This window comes from Hyperolius riggenbachi, chromosome 10, assembly GCF_040937935.1.
Source record: "Hyperolius riggenbachi isolate aHypRig1 chromosome 10, aHypRig1.pri, whole genome shotgun sequence".
Taxonomy (NCBI): Eukaryota; Metazoa; Chordata; class Amphibia; order Anura; family Hyperoliidae; genus Hyperolius; species Hyperolius riggenbachi.
In genome coordinates, this window is record NC_090655.1 from 231,509,290 (window position 1) to 231,530,152 (window position 20,863).

At 45.5% G+C, this 20,863-nt stretch overlaps 2 protein-coding genes across 3 annotated transcripts in view; one reads left to right on the forward strand and one right to left on the reverse strand.

Annotated features, from left to right (window-relative positions):
• LOC137534764 (zinc finger protein 84-like) overlaps positions 1 to 20,863 on the forward strand; it is a 253,689-nt gene that overhangs the window by 220,162 nt on the left and 12,664 nt on the right. The gene's annotated exons all lie outside the window — the stretch shown is intronic.
• LOC137534760 (zinc finger protein 271-like) lies at positions 8,758 to 20,821 on the reverse strand. 2 transcript variants are annotated; one of them, XM_068256393.1, is made up of 5 exons: positions 20,768 to 20,821; positions 17,907 to 18,023; positions 17,692 to 17,789; positions 17,278 to 17,569; positions 8,758 to 10,957 (listed from the first exon to the last, which is right to left on the reverse strand). In XM_068256393.1, exons 2-5 carry the CDS (start codon positions 17,938 to 17,940, stop codon positions 9,246 to 9,248), a joined length of 2,136 nt encoding a protein of 711 aa, XP_068112494.1. In that variant the 5' UTR covers positions 17,941 to 18,023; positions 20,768 to 20,821; the 3' UTR covers positions 8,758 to 9,245. The 2 variants fall into 2 exon arrangements, with proteins under 2 accessions (XP_068112494.1, XP_068112493.1); XM_068256392.1 differs by having other exon boundaries at positions 8,758 to 11,008.

Sequence of the window (20,863 nt, forward strand, 5' to 3'; positions counted from 1 at the left end):
TACTAACAGTCGAGTATGTTATTAGCCTTAAAGGGAACTGAGCACATTCTCTTTCAATGGAATCTCTCCTGGCATAGAAGCTGCCATGTTCCCCTCTCCCCTTCTCACATTCCTTATTTACAGAAGTCAGAGATGCTATCTTGACACATGGACACACACTAGGTCTTTGAAGAAACAGTCCTAATTACTAACCCCCTTTGTTGTCTAATAGCATTGTTTACCTTTTGGTAATTAGCCCAATAAAACAATTAGGATCCTGAAAGCTCTGCGGCCGGGGACGGCCGGGCAGCCCTGCTGAAACAGGGTAATTAATATACTTTGAATGTAAAATACAAGGTAAAATGAAAGTTTATTTTTATAATGAAACAGATTGTCGGCATTCATTTTTCATGTGCTATAGAAATGTCCTGAATGATAAAAAAGGTGCTCGGTTCACTTTAAGTTTCGAATTTGGAAGAGTCTGGTTTTTTTTTACTAAGAATAAAAGATTCACCATCCTGGGTACTGGACAAGAGGCATACATTTAGGGCTTGTTCAGCCTATGCATGCTGCCGTGCACATTTTGGCAGCGCGCATAGTGTGCAACACGCAAGAACGGTAGAAGGGCATAGACAGCCCTTCTACCGTTCCCATCATATGTGCTGTGCAACAGTGCGATGCGCTATTGCATGCATTTTCAGGAATCACTGTAGTGAATGGGATCTGCAGCGCTGCGCATAGATCGCACAGCCATCTGCGCTGAATGATGTGAATGAAGCCTTAGACATCAGAGGGAAGCACCGAAAGTTTTTTTTTGTTTGTTTATTTTTGTTAAAGGACATCTGAAGAGAGAGGTATATGGAGGCTGTCAGTGCCATATTTATTTCCTTTTAAACAATGCAAATGATTCAGGGTCTATGGCTTAAGAGGCAGAGGATCAGCAGGAGAGCCAACTGGTATTGTTTAAAAGGAAATAAATATAGTAGCCTCCATATCCCTCTCAATTTATGTTCCATTTAAAGTTGACCAGAACTCAGAACTTCCTCTCTGCTCTAAAAGATATGCAACAGCATAATGACCTTTAAAGAAAAACATTTCTTTGTTACGGCTGATACAAATCATGCAATAAATCTGCAGTTTGTCTACGTCCTGTTTTTATGGCGCTGGCCTATTGTGAACATCCTGTGCACACCATGATCATGCAGGGGGTTTTGTATGCTGCAGCTGGACAGCGTGTAACTGAGTTCCTCCTTTAGGTGCCTGGATACACCTCACATCACATGCATCGGGAGGCTATCGAGGAAGGCAACTGCTGCAATTTTGCTTACCCAATATTTACACAAAATCACCTGTAAGATTCAGCATGTGGCCGGCCGCGTTCTCTCCAAAAACATGTAAGTTGGTTAGTACAAAACCTTTCTGTAGGAAGCTCTTAATAGGTATTTTCTGGGCAAATCACTTCATTCCAGCACGCATAGTCTGCCCCATCAGCCAATCAGCACAGACCCCACCACATGTCATTATAAAGGGAGGGAGATGGAGGGGTTTATCACTCTGCTGCATTAGGAGCAAGACAGAGAGACAGACGGAGAGGACTTAAAGAACAACTATCAAAGTTAGATAAAATTCTAAATGCCACATATTTCCAGTAATTCCTAGCAAATAGCAATACAAAGGCTTTTTTTTTCATCTTTTCATTTGTGTGAAGAAAAAATGAAAGAGGAGAGTTCTCACTGTGGACATTACTATGGAGGGCTATGTCCAGGAAAGCCAGCATACAGAGACAATCTTCACTGGCTCTAATACTGTGACTGGAATATGTTCAGAATAATATAAAGCAGAAATATAGCTTCAAATGTGTGTAAATAATCATCAGCTGAAGCTCTGTGTTCCTGTCTGTGTGTCGCTCTCTGCCTTGCAGTGTAAAGTAAACAGTTTACAGCCAGGTTACAGACAGTCCAGCTCTGCCTCCCCTTCCCCCAATGCCCACACAAAATTGTTACAAACAGCTGGTAAACAAGCCATTTTTTCACACAGGCTGTGCTGAGAGACCTCTGAAAAGCATTCTAGTGATGCTGGCTAAAATCTCTATAGGATTGTGGGGTTTACAGAAAAACTGTTTCTTGGATAGTTGTTCTTTAAACCTTGTATACATGGTATATGAAACTTGGCTGAGCCAGCCGATAATGATCGCCAAGAATTTAGCATGTGTACAACAGCCCCTGATGACCCCCCCCCCCCCCCCCCCCGACATCTCAGCTAGTGATCAACCTGGCTGATTAATTTGTGCTGGTTGGGGACTGGGGAGGTGACTGCAGCAGAAGGACACAGATGGGAATGTGTCAGCCATACACATGAGGTGAGTGCTCTCAGCTGCCGCTAGTAGGGGTGCACTATTAATTGGGGGAGACCTGAGGGAAAGCAACGCTTGCAGCAGTCCTTTAGTTTTATAGGTTTCATTGTAAAATCTGAAAAACATGTGTTTGCAGTGTGTTGCAGTAATAGATGCAGTAATAGATTCCTAGAACAATTTTAGTAGCAATCGTGTCACAATGCCTCCTAGGTATACAAAAAGATTTATTGATATTTGGTAAACATTAAAAACATCAACGTACAATATTGTTAAAATAATAATAGTAACTAGCAGTTCGTTACCACACAATTTAAAAACCTGTTGAGGCGAATTACACCCTGAGGAAGCATCCAATCGGCCGGGATGTGAACCAGGTGGGTACAGCCAGGGTCAGCCATGCAGCTAGACTGGTTATGTCCTGTCCATTGTGCCCAATGCCTCCAACATTGGCATATGCTGTCATCTCTGCTTGAGAAGAACTGTAGACTTTCATGTGCACAACTCTATTCCAGGTTGAGTGTGAGCCATTGTGCCACTGCTCCCTGCAACTAAGCCACAAATTGTCACCGGGCCCCAATGGAGAACACCACTAACCAAGAATACGGCAGGGTTGAGATTCACCGATGTGCCGAATAACACTTTGTATTGCTGCAGACTGTCGCACAGCCAGCCTTTGCGACCTTAAAGCGGACCCAAACCAAACATTTTTTTAATTAAAAATATTTAGTTGCACCACTCTGACACATACAAAGATAAATAAACACTCCTTCAAACCTATGATCATTTCAGTGCATGCTTTACACCTTTCTCTTTTCATAGCTAGGGTTATACTGGGGGCAGCCATTAGCAATTCCTCCATTGCCGAACACCATCTACTCCACCAGTTTGCCGGAAAAATCCCGGCAATTTGAAAGGAAGGGAGGGGTTCCTCCAATAAATGTAAAATATTTGATATGTGTCATCATGCAGCTGAAAAGAGGCTGCTATTTATTATTATAATTTAGAAAATAGATTTTATTTCTGAAATCTTGTATTTTTAATTTGGGTCCACTTTAAGTCTCTTTATAAAGTATTTTCAAGCTTTCGGAGCTCCCTACCTATAAGACATGGGCACAGGTGTGAATGACTGTAAGTGTGTGGACGAATGCTGGTACGCTTGTTCCAATCTATAGCCAGAGGCATAATCCTTGCATTGTTTTTGATAACCTATGCTAATCAGCTTTCAGATTATTGACGTGGCTGACACCATGGTCTTTTTGTGATCTCCCTCAACACGTTTTTAAATTGTATGGTAAGTAACTGCTAATTCCCATTATATTTTAACACTATTGGATGTTGGCGTGTCTAATGTTTATATCAATAAAGCTTTTTGTATACCTAGGAGGCATTGCGAACCATGCCCATGGTTGCTACTAAAATTGTTCTATTCATTGATAGGGTTTGCCCCATCCACTATATTTATAGGGTTTGGCAACTAAATTATGGGACACAGGTACTTAATCCCTGACTTTGTAGTAATAGATCCCTCCCTGATCTCCCTGATCAGATTTCATTCAGAGAACAATTTTATCTTTTGGCTAAATTGGGTGGCCATTGCTTAGTATATGACCACCTTTAGTGCAGATGACTCTTAGTATTCATTGTCCAATTCAGTAGCACAACAGCCAGTGTATTCTTTGCACCCCCCCCCCCTAATAAAATGCGCACTTTCAGTATCACAGTCATATAATGCCATTGCATGCTTTCTTTAAAACTTTAAATAAAAATGTACATTTTTGGAATGGAAAGAAAATCAGAGTTCCATGTGAGGTCATGGTGCTTCCTAAAAGTTTGGGTAGCATGGGTTTACCAAGTATAGAAGCATACTACCATGCTTTAGTTTTGGACTTGGATAAACATTGGTGGAAACCAAAACCATGGGCTGACAGAGAACGAATTGTCCTTGGTATAAACCCTTAGAAACGTATTCATGAGTGTGGTTCCAGGAGCAAAAGCGCCATCTTCTTCATTCCCATCCATCCAAACTACACTTAAAGCATGTACTATACTAAACACCCCCTGACTCTCTCATTCCCATTGTCCCATACTCCATCTTCAGTCCTCAAACAGTTTACCTCCCCCCTTCATCGTAAGATTTGGGACTATTCAATTTAAATGGCGAGAGATTTAAAAAGAGTAAAAGCTTCCTCTCAACTTTTCACCTTCTGCAGAGTTCATGCTTTGGTTAAAACTCAGAATGCGCCTTCCACAATTGCATAACCATATTTTGCCAATGTTGAACTTTAAGGGTACTGTTAAAGGTGTTATGATCAAATTCTGTCCCATGTATATACTCCTCTCACGAGGATTTCCCTTGTATGGTCTCGTGACCTTAGGCTTGATCTCTCAGATGAACAACTGTCAGAGGCTTATAAGCTCTTTCTTAATTTTTCCAATGTAATTGCCATTGGAAACTCTCTTGCAAGCTATTGTATAGAATGGTGGTATACTCCTACAAGTTTAGCGGGTTTGTGAGGCATAGGCACACTTTTACAGAGGTTCTGGGAATGCCCATTCATTTCTTACAATAAATATCAAAATATTGATTAACCACTTTTTTGGGCAAGACTTTCAAATTTCCTCCCCCCAAAATCATTCTGTTAAAGTGGACTTGAACTCAGAAATTCCTCTCTGCTCGAGAAGGCAAGCAGCAGTATAATAACCTATGAAGAAAAACATTTCTTTGATGCAGCCTATTACAAATCTGCCAATAAATCTGCAGTGTGTCTACTTCCTGCTTTCATGGAAGCAGACATATTTTTAACATCCTGTGTTTAACAATTAACTCTCTGCCGAGGCGGCCAGCACAGACACAGCTGAGGGATCAAATTACCACTTGTGCTTAGTCACAGATGAGGTGGAATTAGACAGTCTAAACTCTCCAAACACATACATATGTTTTCTTTCTGGCCTGTGCAAGAGTTCTGGTCCACTTTAATGGTAGACTTGAACAAGCTCTCCAAAACAATTCAAGCATTGAAATGTCCTATACTCGCGGCACTACATAGAATTACTTCCAACTGGAAGGCTGCAGACCAAATATCAGCGTCTCACCTCCTGGCATTAGCCAATCATCAATGGGCATGATTCACAAAGCCGTGCTAACTGTTAGCACGCTGGTGAAAAGCCCATAAAATAAACTTGCGCGCAATGCCATTAAACCCTATGCGACGTTTCGCGCGCACCGGACTTTGCGCGCAAGTTTTTCCTTCAAAGCGGTGCTAACCTACTTAGTGCAATGCTTATCACGCCCAAAAGTCTTTAGGCGCGCTAACTAGGTTAGCACCGCTTTGTGAATCAAGCCCATTGTCTCACTGGATACAAGCAGCTTCCAAGTTCCCGATTGTCCTGTATAGAAACATGATGCTCTGATTACCTAGAAGAGATGCATGTATTTATTCTTCCCCTACTAATTAAAGTAAACCTCCAGACTAAAAATTGACTCAGCAGCACTGGAAAGGCCTGGTGTTTCTTTAACAGTTTCACAGCTTCAGAACTTTTTTTTCTCTTATACAAGCCTCATTTTTAGCTGCACAGAAGAAAACTGTCCGGGCATTTTTCCCCTAATGCTGTGCAAAGCATGATGGGATTTCTGATGTTGTTGTTCTCGTTCGGCTATTTTGGTGCAATTTTTTTTTTTTACATTTTGAATTTGACATTTGAAGCCTAGTGTGTGCAGCTGGGGGGGGGGGGGGGGTTATCAGGATACAGGACAGTTGGAACTGTGTCTCATGCTCCCTGTCACCTCCTTTCAACCAAAAAGATGGCTGCCCCCATGACAAAGATGGCATGAATCACAAACATTTGCCTGTTCTTTTAAAACGGGGTGGGTAAGAGATTATATTACGTATCTATTCTAATTAACATAACTAATGTAACTTAATGACAGTATGTTTGTTTAGGCTGAAGTTCCCCTTTAATGTCCAATCCTTTTTTTTTTTTTTGCTCTAGTATATACCAAGTATTTTACATCCTCTTTTTATCACACGGCAAAATGTATTATAATCTTTCGTATGGCACTATCAGGGGGCTCATTCTAGCCGAATGATCAATTTACATACAATTACCTCTGCACTCAAGAAATTCACAGCAAGCTGAGACTCTAGCGGCATTAAAAACCAACTAGATAGGGTAAATTGTATTCAGTTACATAAATGGAGGATATAAGCTTCCAAGTTAGATTGCATGCAACAACATTCTGTACTGGACGTTTTCACCAGCATTGAGGTTCCCTCTGTAGAAACAGTCCCTACTCTACCTATATGATTTAGTTAAAGGTAGCACAGTTTGTTACTACCTGGAAATATGAGACTGAATTGAGACCATTTATGTATTCCTTATAATGGTAGAACCTGTGAGTGCCTCAGTGTGAACCTCAGATTCATGAGCATGAAACGTTTGCACGCTGCCTGGTGTAGGTAGATTAGGGACCCTATCTACAGAGGGAACTTCCATGCTGGTGAAGGGTCCAGCACATAATGTTGTTGCATTCAATCCATTTTGGAAGATTTTTTTTCTCCATTTTTGCAACCAAGTACAATTTTGCAGCCTAGCTGTTTTTATTGCTGCTTGAGTTCCAGCTTGCTGTGTGTTTTGAGTGCAAAGGGTAACAGATTGGTGTAATTGTAGGAATGTTGTCTATATCTCTGTATGTACACAGCATCACTCCCATCTCGCTAATGCTAGGCATACACTTGTAAAATATGTTAAACAATCAGTATCAATCATTTACCACCATAGACGTCAACGAGATGCAAATTCCGGTAATTTTTACTTGCATGCATATTCCATTCAAATTGTATGTGGGTTGAATTTGGACCAGTCAGTTTCAGCTGTAAGTGAAATTATATACACATTTGTATGGCATCTGCATACAATTTGAAATGTTCTGCATTTCATAGGCCAGCTCTGTTCGCCACAATGTGCCTGCTACAGACTGTACAGGGGGGGTAAAAAGGTCACCGCTTTTTCCATCAATGTACTGAAGACTAGACACCTAATAATAGAGATAGCAGTGTTTATTGAGGATCAAGCGTAGACATGACAAGCATGAGTTGGACAACAATAATCAGGGATCCCCCAACGATCTAGATGAGGGATACATTTCAACTCTGCACTAAAAGCAACATGTTAGGAGTGTGCCCGCCCCTTAATGTAAGCTGTGCCGTGCTACAGGGGCCTTAAAGGATACCTTAGTCCTTAATTAATTCGGAAACTGAAACCCTGTGTGCATAGGGGGTGGGGAGGTGCGCATAGGCTTACTGCACCTCCCGTGACCCGGTGTCTTTATCTGACCAGCTGTAACTGGCCCGTTCCAAAGCCCTGGTCAGCAGGTTGGTGCAGGTGTCTTATGTCCGTGAGAGTACCTGTTCACTCCCACATGAAGACGTAGCCGGCGTACACGGTCACCAGGTACCCAAATGGACATACTGCGCATGCGCACTTTGTATGAGGATATTCGATGGAGTGACTCACTCAAGGCTATGGAAGTGATCTAGCCCACCATGGGCTTCATTCAATTTTTTCACCCGATTCAGGGCTAATTTAATACAGAGGGTATGCAACTGGGCCAATCAAACACACTCCCTGACCCTTTTCATTGTCTCAATTTCAGGCAGCATAAAATCTGCTGCAAAATGGAATAATTCACCTCACTCTGCCCCTCTCCAGCAAACATAGATCATGAATAGAAATGTGTGGTGGAGAATGCTCAGAATCTCCCTCTACTGGTCCTGCATAGGGAGGGCAATGCTTAGGAGAAGCCATGGAGACACACGTGATCAGTCTGATCAGCTGATAGATTTGTAGGGTAATATACCACCCTATATTACCACTGTAATATACCACCCAGTCAATGCTTACCTCTGGAGAAGCCGGAGCCGCGGAACACGTGAGGGAACACATAGGGGGAGACAGAGCGTTCACACTTTGGTCCCAGGTGATATTTATATATTTTTTATTTGTACTTTTTGGGCTATTACTACAAGCTGGATGCAGGATATTCACTATGCAGAGGCAGATTATCTGGTTAGACTGACAGCAAGTGTGGATTCTTATAGGAATTGAAGATTGATACAATCCTTTAACCATTGTGTGGATAGTGACATTTGTTCATACTCTTATATTACCATACATGGTATGTATATTCAATATTGTATTTATTTACAGTACTCTGGTCTAACTCAATGGGCTTGATTCACTAAGACAAATAGCACGCCTTATCAAAGTTAACACGCCTTATCAGAGTAGCATAGCGAACTTATGCCTGCTAATTGGCAATGATGAGAGCTCCACTCATCCTGCCCTGAGCCTCTGCATGTTCGTAGCACTTGCTATGCTACTCTGATAAGGCGTGTTAACTTTGATAAGGCATGCTATTTGTCTTAGTGAATTAATCCCATTGTTTTTTGGTTTTTAATTGTCTTTAATAAAGTGGTATTCAATAAATATTTTTGACATTTGCAAGAGTAGGCATTTATTTGTTTCCTTAATGGATGGCTTTTCTTTTTATGAATGTATGTTGGTTGTACATCCATGACGGCACTTATCATGGTGTTCATGTAAAAAATTTGGCTCATTTTTGTGTTAGTTTGATAAATTTGTAGGGCTCTGATTTGCTGGTCATGATCATGTGTTAAACCAGGAAGTCGTCACAGCAAGTCAGAGCCTCTCAAATCTATCAGCTGATCAAACTGATCACATGCTCCTCCATGAGTTCTCCAAAGCATTGCCATCCCTAGACTCCTGCAACTTTCAGTGACCGGGCAACTTCCTCCGTCCACCAGACTCCATGCCTATATTGAAGCTCATATTAACTCCACTAGTTTATTTTCTTTAGAAACTCGGCTTATATTTATACACTGAGATAACCTCTTTAGCATGCATGCGTTTTCTGATGTTGAATTAGTGTTCGTTTCCAAGTAAAACTTTCCCCACACTCTGAACATGAAAAAGGACGCTCTCCAGTGTGAATTCTATGGTGGGTAAGAAGGTCTCTTTTATAAACAAAAGATTTCCCGCACTCAGAACATGAAAACCTCTCAGCAGTGTGAATCTTACGGTGCCTAAGAAGGTCTCTGTTGTCCACGTAACTTTTTCCGCAGTCCGCACATGAAAAAGTACGCCCGTCCGCGTGGCCTTTCTGGTGTTTGAGAAGGCTGTATTTGTGAATAAACCGTTTCCCACACTCTGAACAAGAAAAAGGCTGCTCACCGGTGTGAACTCTTTGATGCACAAGGAGGTGTCTTTTATGAATAAATCCTTTCCCACACTCTGAGCATTTAAACCGTCTCTCTCCCGTGTGAATATATTGGTGTGTGCGAAGGTCTGCCTTACTCATGAATCCTTTCCCACACTCTGAACAGGTGCATGAATGATCGCCGGTGTGTCTTCGCTGGTGTTTAATAAACTCCCCTTTGTGAATGAAACTTTTACCACACACTGTACAGGAGAAAGGACGCTCCCCAGTGTGACTTCTGAGGTGTGTAAGGAGGCTTGCTTTACTGGTGAAATCTTTCCCACACTCAGAACAAGTAAAATTACGCTCACCTGTGTGACTTTTCTGGTGTGCAACAAGGTTTCCTTTACTAATGAAATCCTTCCCACAAACTGAACAGGAAAAAGGCCGCTCTCCTGTGTGACTGTTCTGGTGTATAAGTAGCTGTGCCCTATTCATAAAACCTTTTCCACAGTTTAAACATGAAAATGGATAATCCCCTGCATGTCTTCTCTGGTGTCTAAGCAGACATTCCTTACGTAAGAAATGCTTCCCACACTCTGAACATGAAAAAGACCGCTCGCCTGAGTGACCTTTCTGGTGTGCAAGGAGACGTCCCTTCTCAGAGAAAGCTTTCCCACATTCTGAACAGGAAAAAGGACGTTCACCTGTGTGGATTTTCTGGTGTCTAAAAAGACTTCCTTTCTCAGTGAAACATTTCCCACATTCAGCACATGAAAAAGGACGCTCCCCCGTGTGGATTCTCTGGTGAGTAAGAAGGTGTTCTTTCTGAGTGAAACCTTTCCCACACTGTGAACATGAAAAAGGCCGTTCCCCTGTGTGAGTTTTCTGGTGTCTAAAAAGGGAGGCGTTTTGCATAAAACCTTTCCCACACTCTGAACATGAAAAAGGAAACTCCCCTATGTGGCTCTTATGGTGCGCAAGGAGGTCTGCTTTACAATGGAAACCTTTGCCGCACTGTGAACATGAATGAGGCCGCTCCCCTGTGTGAGTACGATGGTGCCTAAGGAGGTCTCCTTTACTAATGAACCCCTTCCCACACTCTGAACAGCAAAATGGGCGCTCTCCTGTGTGAATTCTCTGGTGCTTTATAAGCTCTGCTTTCCTTGTGAAACCTTTGTCACACACTGAACAGGAGAAAGGGCGCTCCCCCGTGTGAGCTCTCTGGTGTGTCAGCAGGGCTCTTTTCTGACAGAAACGTTTCTCACATTCTGAACAGGAAAATGGACGCTTGTCTGGATGAACTTTCTGATGTCTGACAAGACTTGAATTCTTTGAATGTTTATTTCCAGCAATGAGGTTTCCTCCTGGAGAATATTGTGTGACTCCATTATCTTCTGCAGTATCATCTGGAGTTGAAACAAAGCGTCCCTCTGAGTTGTTACCCACATCCTGTCCATCTATTGGATAAATAATAATAGTTATAATAGCCTGTGTGCAGGCAGCAGTCATGTATGAGGCTCTAGTAGTGAATTATGTCTAAGAACACATGTGCTACTAAGAGATAATGGGGTGCACTTATTTTCTATCAAAGGAGTTCCATCACCTGCTGTCTCCAGCACTGAGCCTTGACCTGTTAGCTGGGACTGTACAGTGCTGATATGTGTGGTGCCGGGTGCTGGGCTCCTGTTAGCTGGGACTGTACAGTGTTGATATGTGTGGTGCTGGGCTCCTGTTAGCTGGGGCTGTACAGTGCTGATATGTGTGGTGCTGGGCTCCTGTTAGCTGGGGCTGTACAGTGCTGATATGTGTGGTGCCGGGTGCTGGGCTCCTGTTAGCTGGGGCTGTACAGTGCTGATATGTGTGGTGCTGGGCTCCTGTTAGCTGGGGCTGTACAGTGCTGATATGTGTGGTGCTGGGCTCCTGTTAGCTGGGGCTGTACAGTGCTGATATGTGTGGTGCCGGGTGCTGGGCTCCTGTTAGCTGGGGCTGTACAGTGCTGATATGTGTGGTGCTGGGCTCCTGTTAGCTGGGACTGTACAGTGCTGATATGTGTGGTGCCGGGTGCTGGGCTCCTGTTAGCTGGGACTGTACAGTGCTGATATGTGTGGTGCCGGGCTCCTGTTAGCTGGGACTGTACAGGGCTGCTTCGTGTGGTGCCGGGTGCAGGGCTCCTGTTAGCTGGGACTGTACAGTGCTGATATGTGTGGTGCCGGGCTCCTGTTAGCTGGGACTGTACAGGGCTGCTGTGTGTGGTGCCGGGTGCTGGGCTCCTGTTAGCTGGGACTGTACAGTGCTGATATGTGTGGTGCTGGGCTCCTGTTAGCTGGGACTGTACAGTGCTGATATGTGTGGTGCTGGGCTCCTGGTAGCTGGGATTGTACAGTGCTGATGTGTGTGGTGCCGGGTGCTGGGCTCCTGTTAGCTGGGACTGTACAGTGCTGATATGTGTGGTGCCGAGTGCTGGGCTCCTGTTAGCTGGGACTGTACAGTGCTGATATGTGTGGTGCTGGGCTCCTGTTAGCTGGGACTGTACAGTGCTGATATGTGTGGTGCCGGGTGCTGGGCTCCTGTTAGCTGGGGCTGTACAGTGCTGATATGTGTGGTGCCGGGTGCTGGGCTCCTGTTAGCTGGGACTGTACAGTGCTGATATGTGTGGTTCCGGGTGCTGGGCTCCTGTTAGCTGGGGCTGTACAGTGCTGATATATGTGGTGCCGGGTGCTGGGCTCCTGTTAGCTGGGACTGTACAGTGCTGATATGTGTGGTGCTGGGCTCCTATTAGCTAGGATTGTACAGTGCTGATATGTGTGGTGCTGGGCTCCAGTTAGCTGGGACTGTACAGTGCTGATATGTGTGGTGCCGGGCTCCTGTGAGTTGGGACTGTACAGTGCTGATATGTGTGGTGCCGGGCTCCTGTGAGCTGGGACTGTACAGTGCTGATATGTGTGGTGCCGGGCTCCTGTTAGCTGGGACTGTACAGTGCTGATATGTGTGGTGCCGGGTGCTGGGCTCCTGTTAGCTGGGACTGTACAGTGCTGATATGTGTGGTGCCGGGTGCTGGGCTCCTGTTAGCTGGGACTGTACAGTGCTGATATGTGTGGTGCCGGGCTCCTGTTAGCTGGGACTGTACAGGGCTGCTGTGTGTGGTGCCGGGTGCTGGGCTCCTGTTAGCTGGGACTGTACAGTGCTGATATGTGTGGTGCTGGGCTCCTGGTAGCTGGGATTGTACAGTGCTGATATGTGTGGTGCCGGGTGCTGGGCTCCTGTTAGCTGGGACTGTACAGTGCTGATATGTGTGGTGCTGGGCTCCTGTTAGCTGGGACTGTACAGTGCTGATATGTGTGGTGCCGGGTGCTGGGCTCCTGTTAGCTGGGATTGTACAGTGCTGATATGTGTGGTGCCGGGTGCTGGGCTCCTGTTAGCTGGGATTGTACAGTGCTGATATGTGTGGTGCTGGGCTCCAGTTATCTGGGATTGTACAGTGCTGCTCTGTGTGGTGCTGGGCTCCTGTTAGCTGGGACTGTACAGTGCTGATATGTGTGATGCCGGGTACTAGGCTCCTGTTAGCTGGGACTGTATAGTGCTGATATGTGTGGTGCTGGGCTCCTGTTAGCTGGGACTGTACAGTGCTGATATGTGTGGTGCCGGGTGCTGGGCTCCTGTTAGCTGGGACTGTACAGTGCTGATATGAGTAGTGCTGGGCTCCTGTTAGCTGGGACTGTACAGTGCTGATATGTGTGGTGCTGGGTGCTGGGCTCCTCTTAGCTGGGACTGTACAGTGCTGATATGTGTGGTGCTGGGCTCCTGGTAGCTGGGACTGTACAGTGCTGATATATGTGGTGCCGGGTGCTGGGCTCCTGTTAGCTGGGACTGTACAGTGCTGATATGTGTGGTGCCGGGCTCCTGTGAGTTGGGACTGTACAGTGCTGATATGTGTGGTGCCGGGCTCCTGTGAGCTGGGACTGTACAGTGCTGATATGTGTGGTGCCGGGCTCCTGTTAGCTGGGACTGTACAGTGCTGATATGTGTGGTGCCGGGTGCTGGGCTCCTGTTAGCTGGGACTGTACAGTGCTGATATGTGTGCTGCCGGGTGCTGGGCTCCTGTTAGCTGGGACTGTACAGTGCTGATATGTGTGGTGCCGGGTGCTGGGCTCCTGTTAGCTGGGACTGTACAGTGCTGATATGTGTGGTGCTGGGCTCCTGTTAGCTGGGACTGTACAGTGCTGATATGTGTGGTGCTGGGCTCCTGTTAGCTGGGACTGTACAGTGCTGATATATGTAGTGCCGGGCTCCTGTTAGCTAGGACTGTACAGTGCTGATATGTGTGGTGCTGGGCTCAAGTTATCTGGGATTGTACAGTGCTGCTCTGTGTGGTGCTGGGCTCCTGTTAGCTGGGACTGTACAGTGCTGATATGTGTGATGCTGGGTACTGGGCTCCTGTTAGCTGGGACTGTATAGTGCTGATATGTGTGGTGCTGGGCTCCTGTTAGCTGGGACTGTACAGTGCTGATATGTGTGGTGCCGGGCTCTTGTTAGCTGGGACTGTACAGTGCTGATATGTGTGGTGCTGGTTTCCTGTTAGCTGGGACTGTACAGTGCTGATATGAGTAGTGCTGGGCTCCTGTGAGCTGGAACTGTACAGTGCTGATGTGTGGTGCCGGGTGCTGGGCTCCTCTTAGCTGGGACTGTACAGTGCTGATATGTGTGGTGCTGGGCTCCTGGTAGCTGGGACTGTACAGTGCTGATATATGTGGTGCCGGGTGCTGGGCTCATGTTAGCTGGGACTGTACAGTGCTGATATGTGTGGTGCTGGGCTCCTGTTAGCTAGGATTGTACAGTGCTGATGTGTGGTGCCGGGCTCCTGTGAGCTGGGACTGTACAGTGCTGATATGTGTGGTGCCAGGCTCCTGTTAGCTGGGACTGTACAGTGCTGATATGTGTGGTGCTGGGTGGTGGGCTCCTGTGAGCTGGGACTGTACAGAGCTGATATGTGTGGTGCCGGGTACTGGGCTCCTGGTAGCTGGGATTGTACAGTGCTGATGTGTGTGGTGCCGGGTGCTGGGCTCCTGTTAGCTGGGACTGTATAGTGCTGATATGTGTGGTGCTGGGCTCCTGTTAGCTGGGGCTTTACAGTGCTGATATGTGTGGTGCTGGGCTCCTGTTAGCTGGGACTGTATAGTGCTGATATGTGTGGTGCTGGGCTCCTGTTAGTTGGGGCTGTACAGTGCTGATATGTGTGGTGCCCGGTGCTGGGCTCCTGTTAGCTGGGACTGTACAGTGCTGATATGTGTGGTGCCGGGTACTGGGCTCCTGTTAGCTGGGACTGTACAGTGCTGATATGTGTGGTGCTGGGCTCCTGTTAGCTGGGACTGTACAGTGCTGATATGTGTGGTGCCGGGTGCTGGGCTCCTGTTAGATGGGACTGTACAGTGCTGATATATGTGGTGCCGGGTGCCGGGCTCCTGTTAGCTGGGACTGTACAGTGCTGATATGTGTGGTGCCGGGTGTTGGGCTCCTGTTAGATGGGACTGTACAGTGCTGATGTGTGGGGTGCCGGGCTCCTGTTAGTGGGACTGTACAGTGATGATATGTGTTATGCCGGGTGCTGGGCTCCTGCTAGCTGGGGCTGTATAGTGCTGTTGAGAAAAAATTACCTTGTTTTTAGCGTATGCTCTTCCACTATAGGAAGCCAGGGAGTGCCCTTCCACTATAGGTAGCCAGAGATTGCCCTCCTACTATAGGCAGCGAGGGAGTGCCCTCCTACTACAGGTAGCCAGAGAGTGTCCTCCTACTACAGGTAGCCAGAGAGTGCCCTCCTACTACAGGTAGCCAGAGAGTGCCCTCCTACTACAGGTAGCCAGAGAGTGCCCTCCTACTACAGGTAGCCAGAGAGTGCCCTCCTACTATGGGTAGCCAGACAGTACCCTCCTACTATGGGTAGCCAGACAGTACCCTCCAACTACAGGTAGCCAGAGATTGCCTACCTACTATAGGAAGCCAGACAGTGCCCTACCACTATAGGTAGCTAGAGATTGGCCTCCCACTATAGGTAGCTAGAGATTGGCCTCCCACCATAGGTAGCTAGAGATTGGCCTCCCACTATAGGTAGCTAGAGATTGGCCTCCCACTATAGGTAGCTAGAGATTGGCCTCCCACTATAGGTAGCTAGAGATTGGCCTCCCACTATAGGTAGCTAGAGATTGGCCTCCCACTATAGGTAGCTAGAGATTGGCCTCCCACTATAGGTAGCTAGAGATTGGCCTCCCACTATAGGTAGCTAGAGATTGGCCTCCCACTATAGGTAGCTAGAGATTGGCCTCCCACTATAGGTAGCTAGAGATTGGCCTCCCACTATAGGTAGCTAGAGATTGGCCTCCCACTATAGGTAGCCAGAGATAGCCCTCCCACAATAGGCAGCCAGAGAGTGCCCCCATCCCCAGTATAGGTAGCAAGGCCGTGTCCCCCCAACCCACTACACAATGTGGCGGGGGGGGGGGGCTTGGAGGGAAGGGTGTGCAACTCACCTTCCAAGGACCAAAGCAAAATGATGTGCAATCTTGTGCTTCTTATTGTTGGTGAATGGACAAATGGACAAGGTCTGTGTACTTAACACGACCCTCTGCAGCTTTTTTCAGCCCGCCTGTCAGGCAACTTTAAAATAAAACAATAAGGTAAAAGAGAAAAAGTGCTGGATCGTAAACTACGTAGAAAAAAGTTTTATTCACATGCAATACATCATTGCACTTACTAGACATAAATGTTAAAATCCCATCTCAAGGGTAACTACCGCAGGTGAATCACAAGGTGGGTCCTGTCCCCGTCACTATGGCCAGTAGTGGTCGGTCCCAGTTGGAAGAGGGAAGGCAGGTTGGCACCTTGGTGAACCTCTGCCAGTGATGTCATGACAGGTTTCAGCATGACTCACCTGATGAAAGCTTGGAAAGCCGAAAAGCGTTGTGATGTTACTGGCGGAAGTTCACAAGGGTGCCAACCTGCCTTCCCTCTTCCAACTGGGACCAACAACTACTGGCCATAATGACGGGGACAGGACCCACCTTGTGATTCACCTAGAGTTGTCACCCTTGAGATGCGATTTAACATTTATGTCTAGTAAGTGCAATGATGTATTGCGTGTGAATAAAACCTTTTTCTACGTACTTTATGATCCAGCGCCTTTTCTCTTTTCCCTTATTGTTTCACCTTCCCAAGGATCCGGCCACAGATGACCCATCTTCATTCTCTCCTCCAAGGCAATCCTTCTCTATGCTGTGAGCGCCATCCGTGATCACAGCCTACAGTCGAAGTACCTAGTCTGAGTGAGAGGAGATGATAAAGAGGTGAGCTGTATATTGCTCTGCTGAAGCCTCTGCATATGTCCCACCCGGCAGTTTTTTCTTGTGTGGCTCAGGGTTAGGGCTTTTGGCACTTAATTAACTCTGAGCCGTACTCAGAAATACCGCTGGGGAGGTTAAGAGAAATAAAAGACTTGTACAAGAGCAATATAGGTTTATTTTTTAAAATAAAAGTGGATTTTTCCTTCAAAAGAATGTGCTATGGCCAGTTGTCACCTGACCCAGAGACCTCGCCTGTTTGTGTGTTAAGTGCTGCTCTACAATTTACTATGAAATCTAATAGTGTGAAGATCTGCTTATAATTTCTTATTTTATCTCAATCTCCAGATCTCAAACTTATGTACCCACATGAAATGGTTTTAGCGGTTCTTCCTTACCTCTGTCAATATCCACAGAAAGCTCCTCCTCCTTAATAATCACCCTTATAATACCATCCTCCATGCAATGCTGATCGCTGCTCACACATGTCTCCTCCTCTTCTATTTTTATTGTCCTCATTTCCTCATCCTCCATAGACTGCTGATCACCCATAACACAAGTTTCCTCTGCTTCCTCTTTGACTGTCACCTGTAGGTCGTCACCCTCCTCTGCAGACTGCTCATCACCTCTCATATACATCTCTTCTTCATCTTCTTTGACCTCAGCTTTTACAGTGATCTGATTTTTAGTCTAAATCAAGAAAAATAAGGCAAATTAACATTGTTCATACATCAGTAACCCTGCCCCGAAAGTTACATAGAAGAATATAATTTGAAAACATTTTTTAATTTCAAACCATTAGCTCCACCTACCTGATAATGGTGGGGGATGGTGTGATCTTCCTGTGTACAATTCTGGGAATAAAGAGGACCTGTACATCTCTCTGGTGGGTTTCTGTTACTGGATCCACCTATAGGAAACATGCGCAGTGAATGAATACATTGTTTGTATGTCTTTACCAGATCAGGATCTAAGTGGACCCTCCGTACTGCTCTCTCCTTTACAAGAAATAAAGATTTTGTCTTACCCGGTGATCTGAGGGGTGTCCCATTCTTCAACATGGTTTGCTTGTATTCTAAATACTCCAGTCAACAACAGTATCTTCAGGCCTGCACTCCATTATACAGAGTTATAGTGGGGAGCACTAGAATCAGGGAGGATAAAACCACCAGAAATCATAAATAGACATATTGCAAGCAAAAACAATGTAAGCTCAGTTCTGTATTGGATTTTCCATGTGCTGCTTATCTGACAGCACAGAAGTCACATTTAATAGACAAACTACAATGTTTCAGGCACAGAGGCTTTTCGTATGTGTTCTACACATTAAATCTCCCATCACATAAAACAGAAAAGCAAACCCCTAGCATTGTCTGGGGCAGATGAACACTTAAAGTGAGTCTGAAGTAAAGAAATTAAAAAACAGATACTCCTCTAAGGAGAGGGAAGGCTCTGGGTCCTATAAAGCCTTCCCGTTCCTCCTACGTTGCCCGCGTTCCACTGCTGGCTCCCCGATGGGTCAGAGAATGCTCTCAGCTTGTGTGCTTGCACATGCGCAGTATGAAGCGGGGTGGCTTCGGGAGTACTCTGATTCCTGAAGACTGCCAAAGCCTCCCACAGTGGACAAGAGAGCAGTCTATGACCCATCTGTTCGGAGACTGCTAACGGGGGAGTCAGCGGTGGAACATGGGGACTGTAGGCGGAACAGGAAGGCTCTATAGGACCCAGAGCCTTCCCTCTCCTTAGGTGAGTATCTGGGGTTTTTGTTTGATTGTTTTTTACTTCAGACTCCCTTTAAAGCAATTACATCTAATTTCCTGTGTCTTTATCTGATGCAAATGATGTTGTAGAAGAGTTTGGTGCTTCCTATGGATAACATAAACTGGGACAAATCTGTTTTGGAGCCCAAGGCACAGCTTGAGATACCCCCGGTAATTCAGTTTCAGTAATAATTTGATTTAAGACATGTAGGATATTAGCCTTTAGCACCTGATCCTGGCAGTGGGGCTGCTGCATAAAGCTTCCAGGCACACTGATTTTCAATTGGGGCAACTTACAATGAATTAAAAAATTCACTAACGACCACCACAAATTACAACAAAAAACAACTCTATAAGATTTGTAAGTCAGGATTTATGAGGCAAGATTTGGGGCAGCAGCGGTGTAGTAGTTAGCGCTCTCGTCTTGCAGCACTGGGTCCCCGATTCAAATCCCAGCCAGGGCTCTATCTGCATGAAGTTTGTATGTTCTCGTGTCTGTGGGTTTCCTCCGGGCACTTCGATTTCCTCACACATCCCAAAACCATATATATGCGCTACACAATACACACAGACATATGACTATGGTAGGGATTAGATTGGAGGATCGGTTTGAGACCGTGCAGTCACAGGACATCTGCAGGGGGCTGGGGGAAGCCCCAGGTAAGTGAAACTTTTTTCTATCCTGGTACCAGGGAAGGTCTTTCACACCACCCTGTAAAAAGTCCACTTGCAGCCTAAACCAGACACCCCCCTCCTCCCATAAAGCCTACCACTTATAGGGACTCCTCCCCCCCCCCCCCCCCAAGGCACTTCTGCCAATCAGCCCCAGCCTGGGCAATACCCTCCCCCATTCCCGGAAAGCATGTCTTTATACAAAAGAGACCCGACCTGTGCCCGTGTCTTATAGGTAGGGAGCTCCGAAAGCTTGAAAATACTTAAAGTGGACCCAAATTAAAAATAGAAGATTTCAGAAATAGACTCTATTTTCTAACTTATGATAATAAATAGCAGCCTTTTTTTCAGCTGCATAATGACAAATATAAAATATTTTACATTTATTGGAGGAACCCCTCCCTTCCTTTCAAATTGCCGGGACAGAATCCGGCAAACTGGTGGAGTAGGTGGTGTGTCCAGCAAAGGAGGAATTGCTAATGGCTGCCACCTGCATAACCCTAGTTATGAAAAGAGAAGGATGAAAAGCATGCACTGAAATGCTCATAGGCTTGAAGGAGTGTTTATTTATCTTTGTATGTGTCAGAGTAGTGCAACTAAATATTTTGAATTAAAAAAATGTTTGGTTTGGGTCCGCTTTAAGGTCGCAAAGGTTGGCTGTGCGACAGTCTGCAGCAATACAAAGAGTGTTGTTCGGCAGATTGGTGGATCTCACCCCTGTCTTATTCTTGGTTAGTGGTGTTCTCCGTTGGGGCCCAGTGACAATTTTTGGCTTAGTTGCAGGGAGCAGTGGCACAATGGCTCACACTCAACCTGAAATAGAGTTGTGCACATGAAAGTCTACAGTTCCTCTCAAGCAGAGATGCCAGCATATGCCAATACACGTGTTGGAGGCATTGGGTAGGACATAACCATTCTAGCTGCATGGCTGACCCTGGCTCTTTCCACCTGTTTCGCATCCCCGATTGGATGCTTCCTCAGGGTGTAATCCGCCTCAATAGGTTTTTAAATAGTGTGGTGAAGAACTGCTAGTTACTATTATATTTTAACTATATTGTATGTTGGTGTTTTTAATGTTTACCATATATCAATAAAGCTATTTGTATACCTAGGTGGCATTGTGACCCATATTTGCTACTAAAAGTGTTCTAAGAATCTATTACTGCAACACCCATATCCCTCTCAATTTAGGTTCCCTTTAACTTCCCTATTAGGTTTCCTGCTGAGTGCCCAAAACTATACTAGCACCTACATAGGTAAGTATTAAACATGAAGTGTGTTTTTCACTTTAGATTTGCTTTAATATTGCTTTTAGTCCTTTACCAAATCCTAATGTTTATTGTTTGCTATATCACTGGCTGTTCTGGGACAGAATATAACTATGATAGAGACATTTGAGTATGAATATGGAGACCTAAAACAGTGTAACATAAGTGCATAATAATAACATTATTACCTCCTCTGCTGCCAGTTCCAGCAATGTCTCCTTTCTACTTCCTCCCATTAATCCATAACTTCCTGTGTGTGCCCCGCCCATTACCCTCTGCATATC

What these genes read in the sequence shown, in the direction of transcription:
- LOC137534760 (XM_068256392.1), bottom strand. Translation starts at nt 17,940, where the DNA reads ATGTTGAAGAATGGGACACCCCTCAGATCACCGG. An exon ending in GACACCCCTCAGATCACCGG is followed by an intron (nt 17,790 to 17,906) that starts GTAAGACAAAAT and finishes TGTTTCCTATAG; the next exon opens with GTGGATCCAGTAACAGAAAC. An exon ending in CCATCCCCCACCATTATCAG is followed by an intron (nt 17,570 to 17,691) that starts GTAGGTGGAGCT and finishes TTCTTGATTTAG; the next exon opens with ACTAAAAATCAGATCACTGT.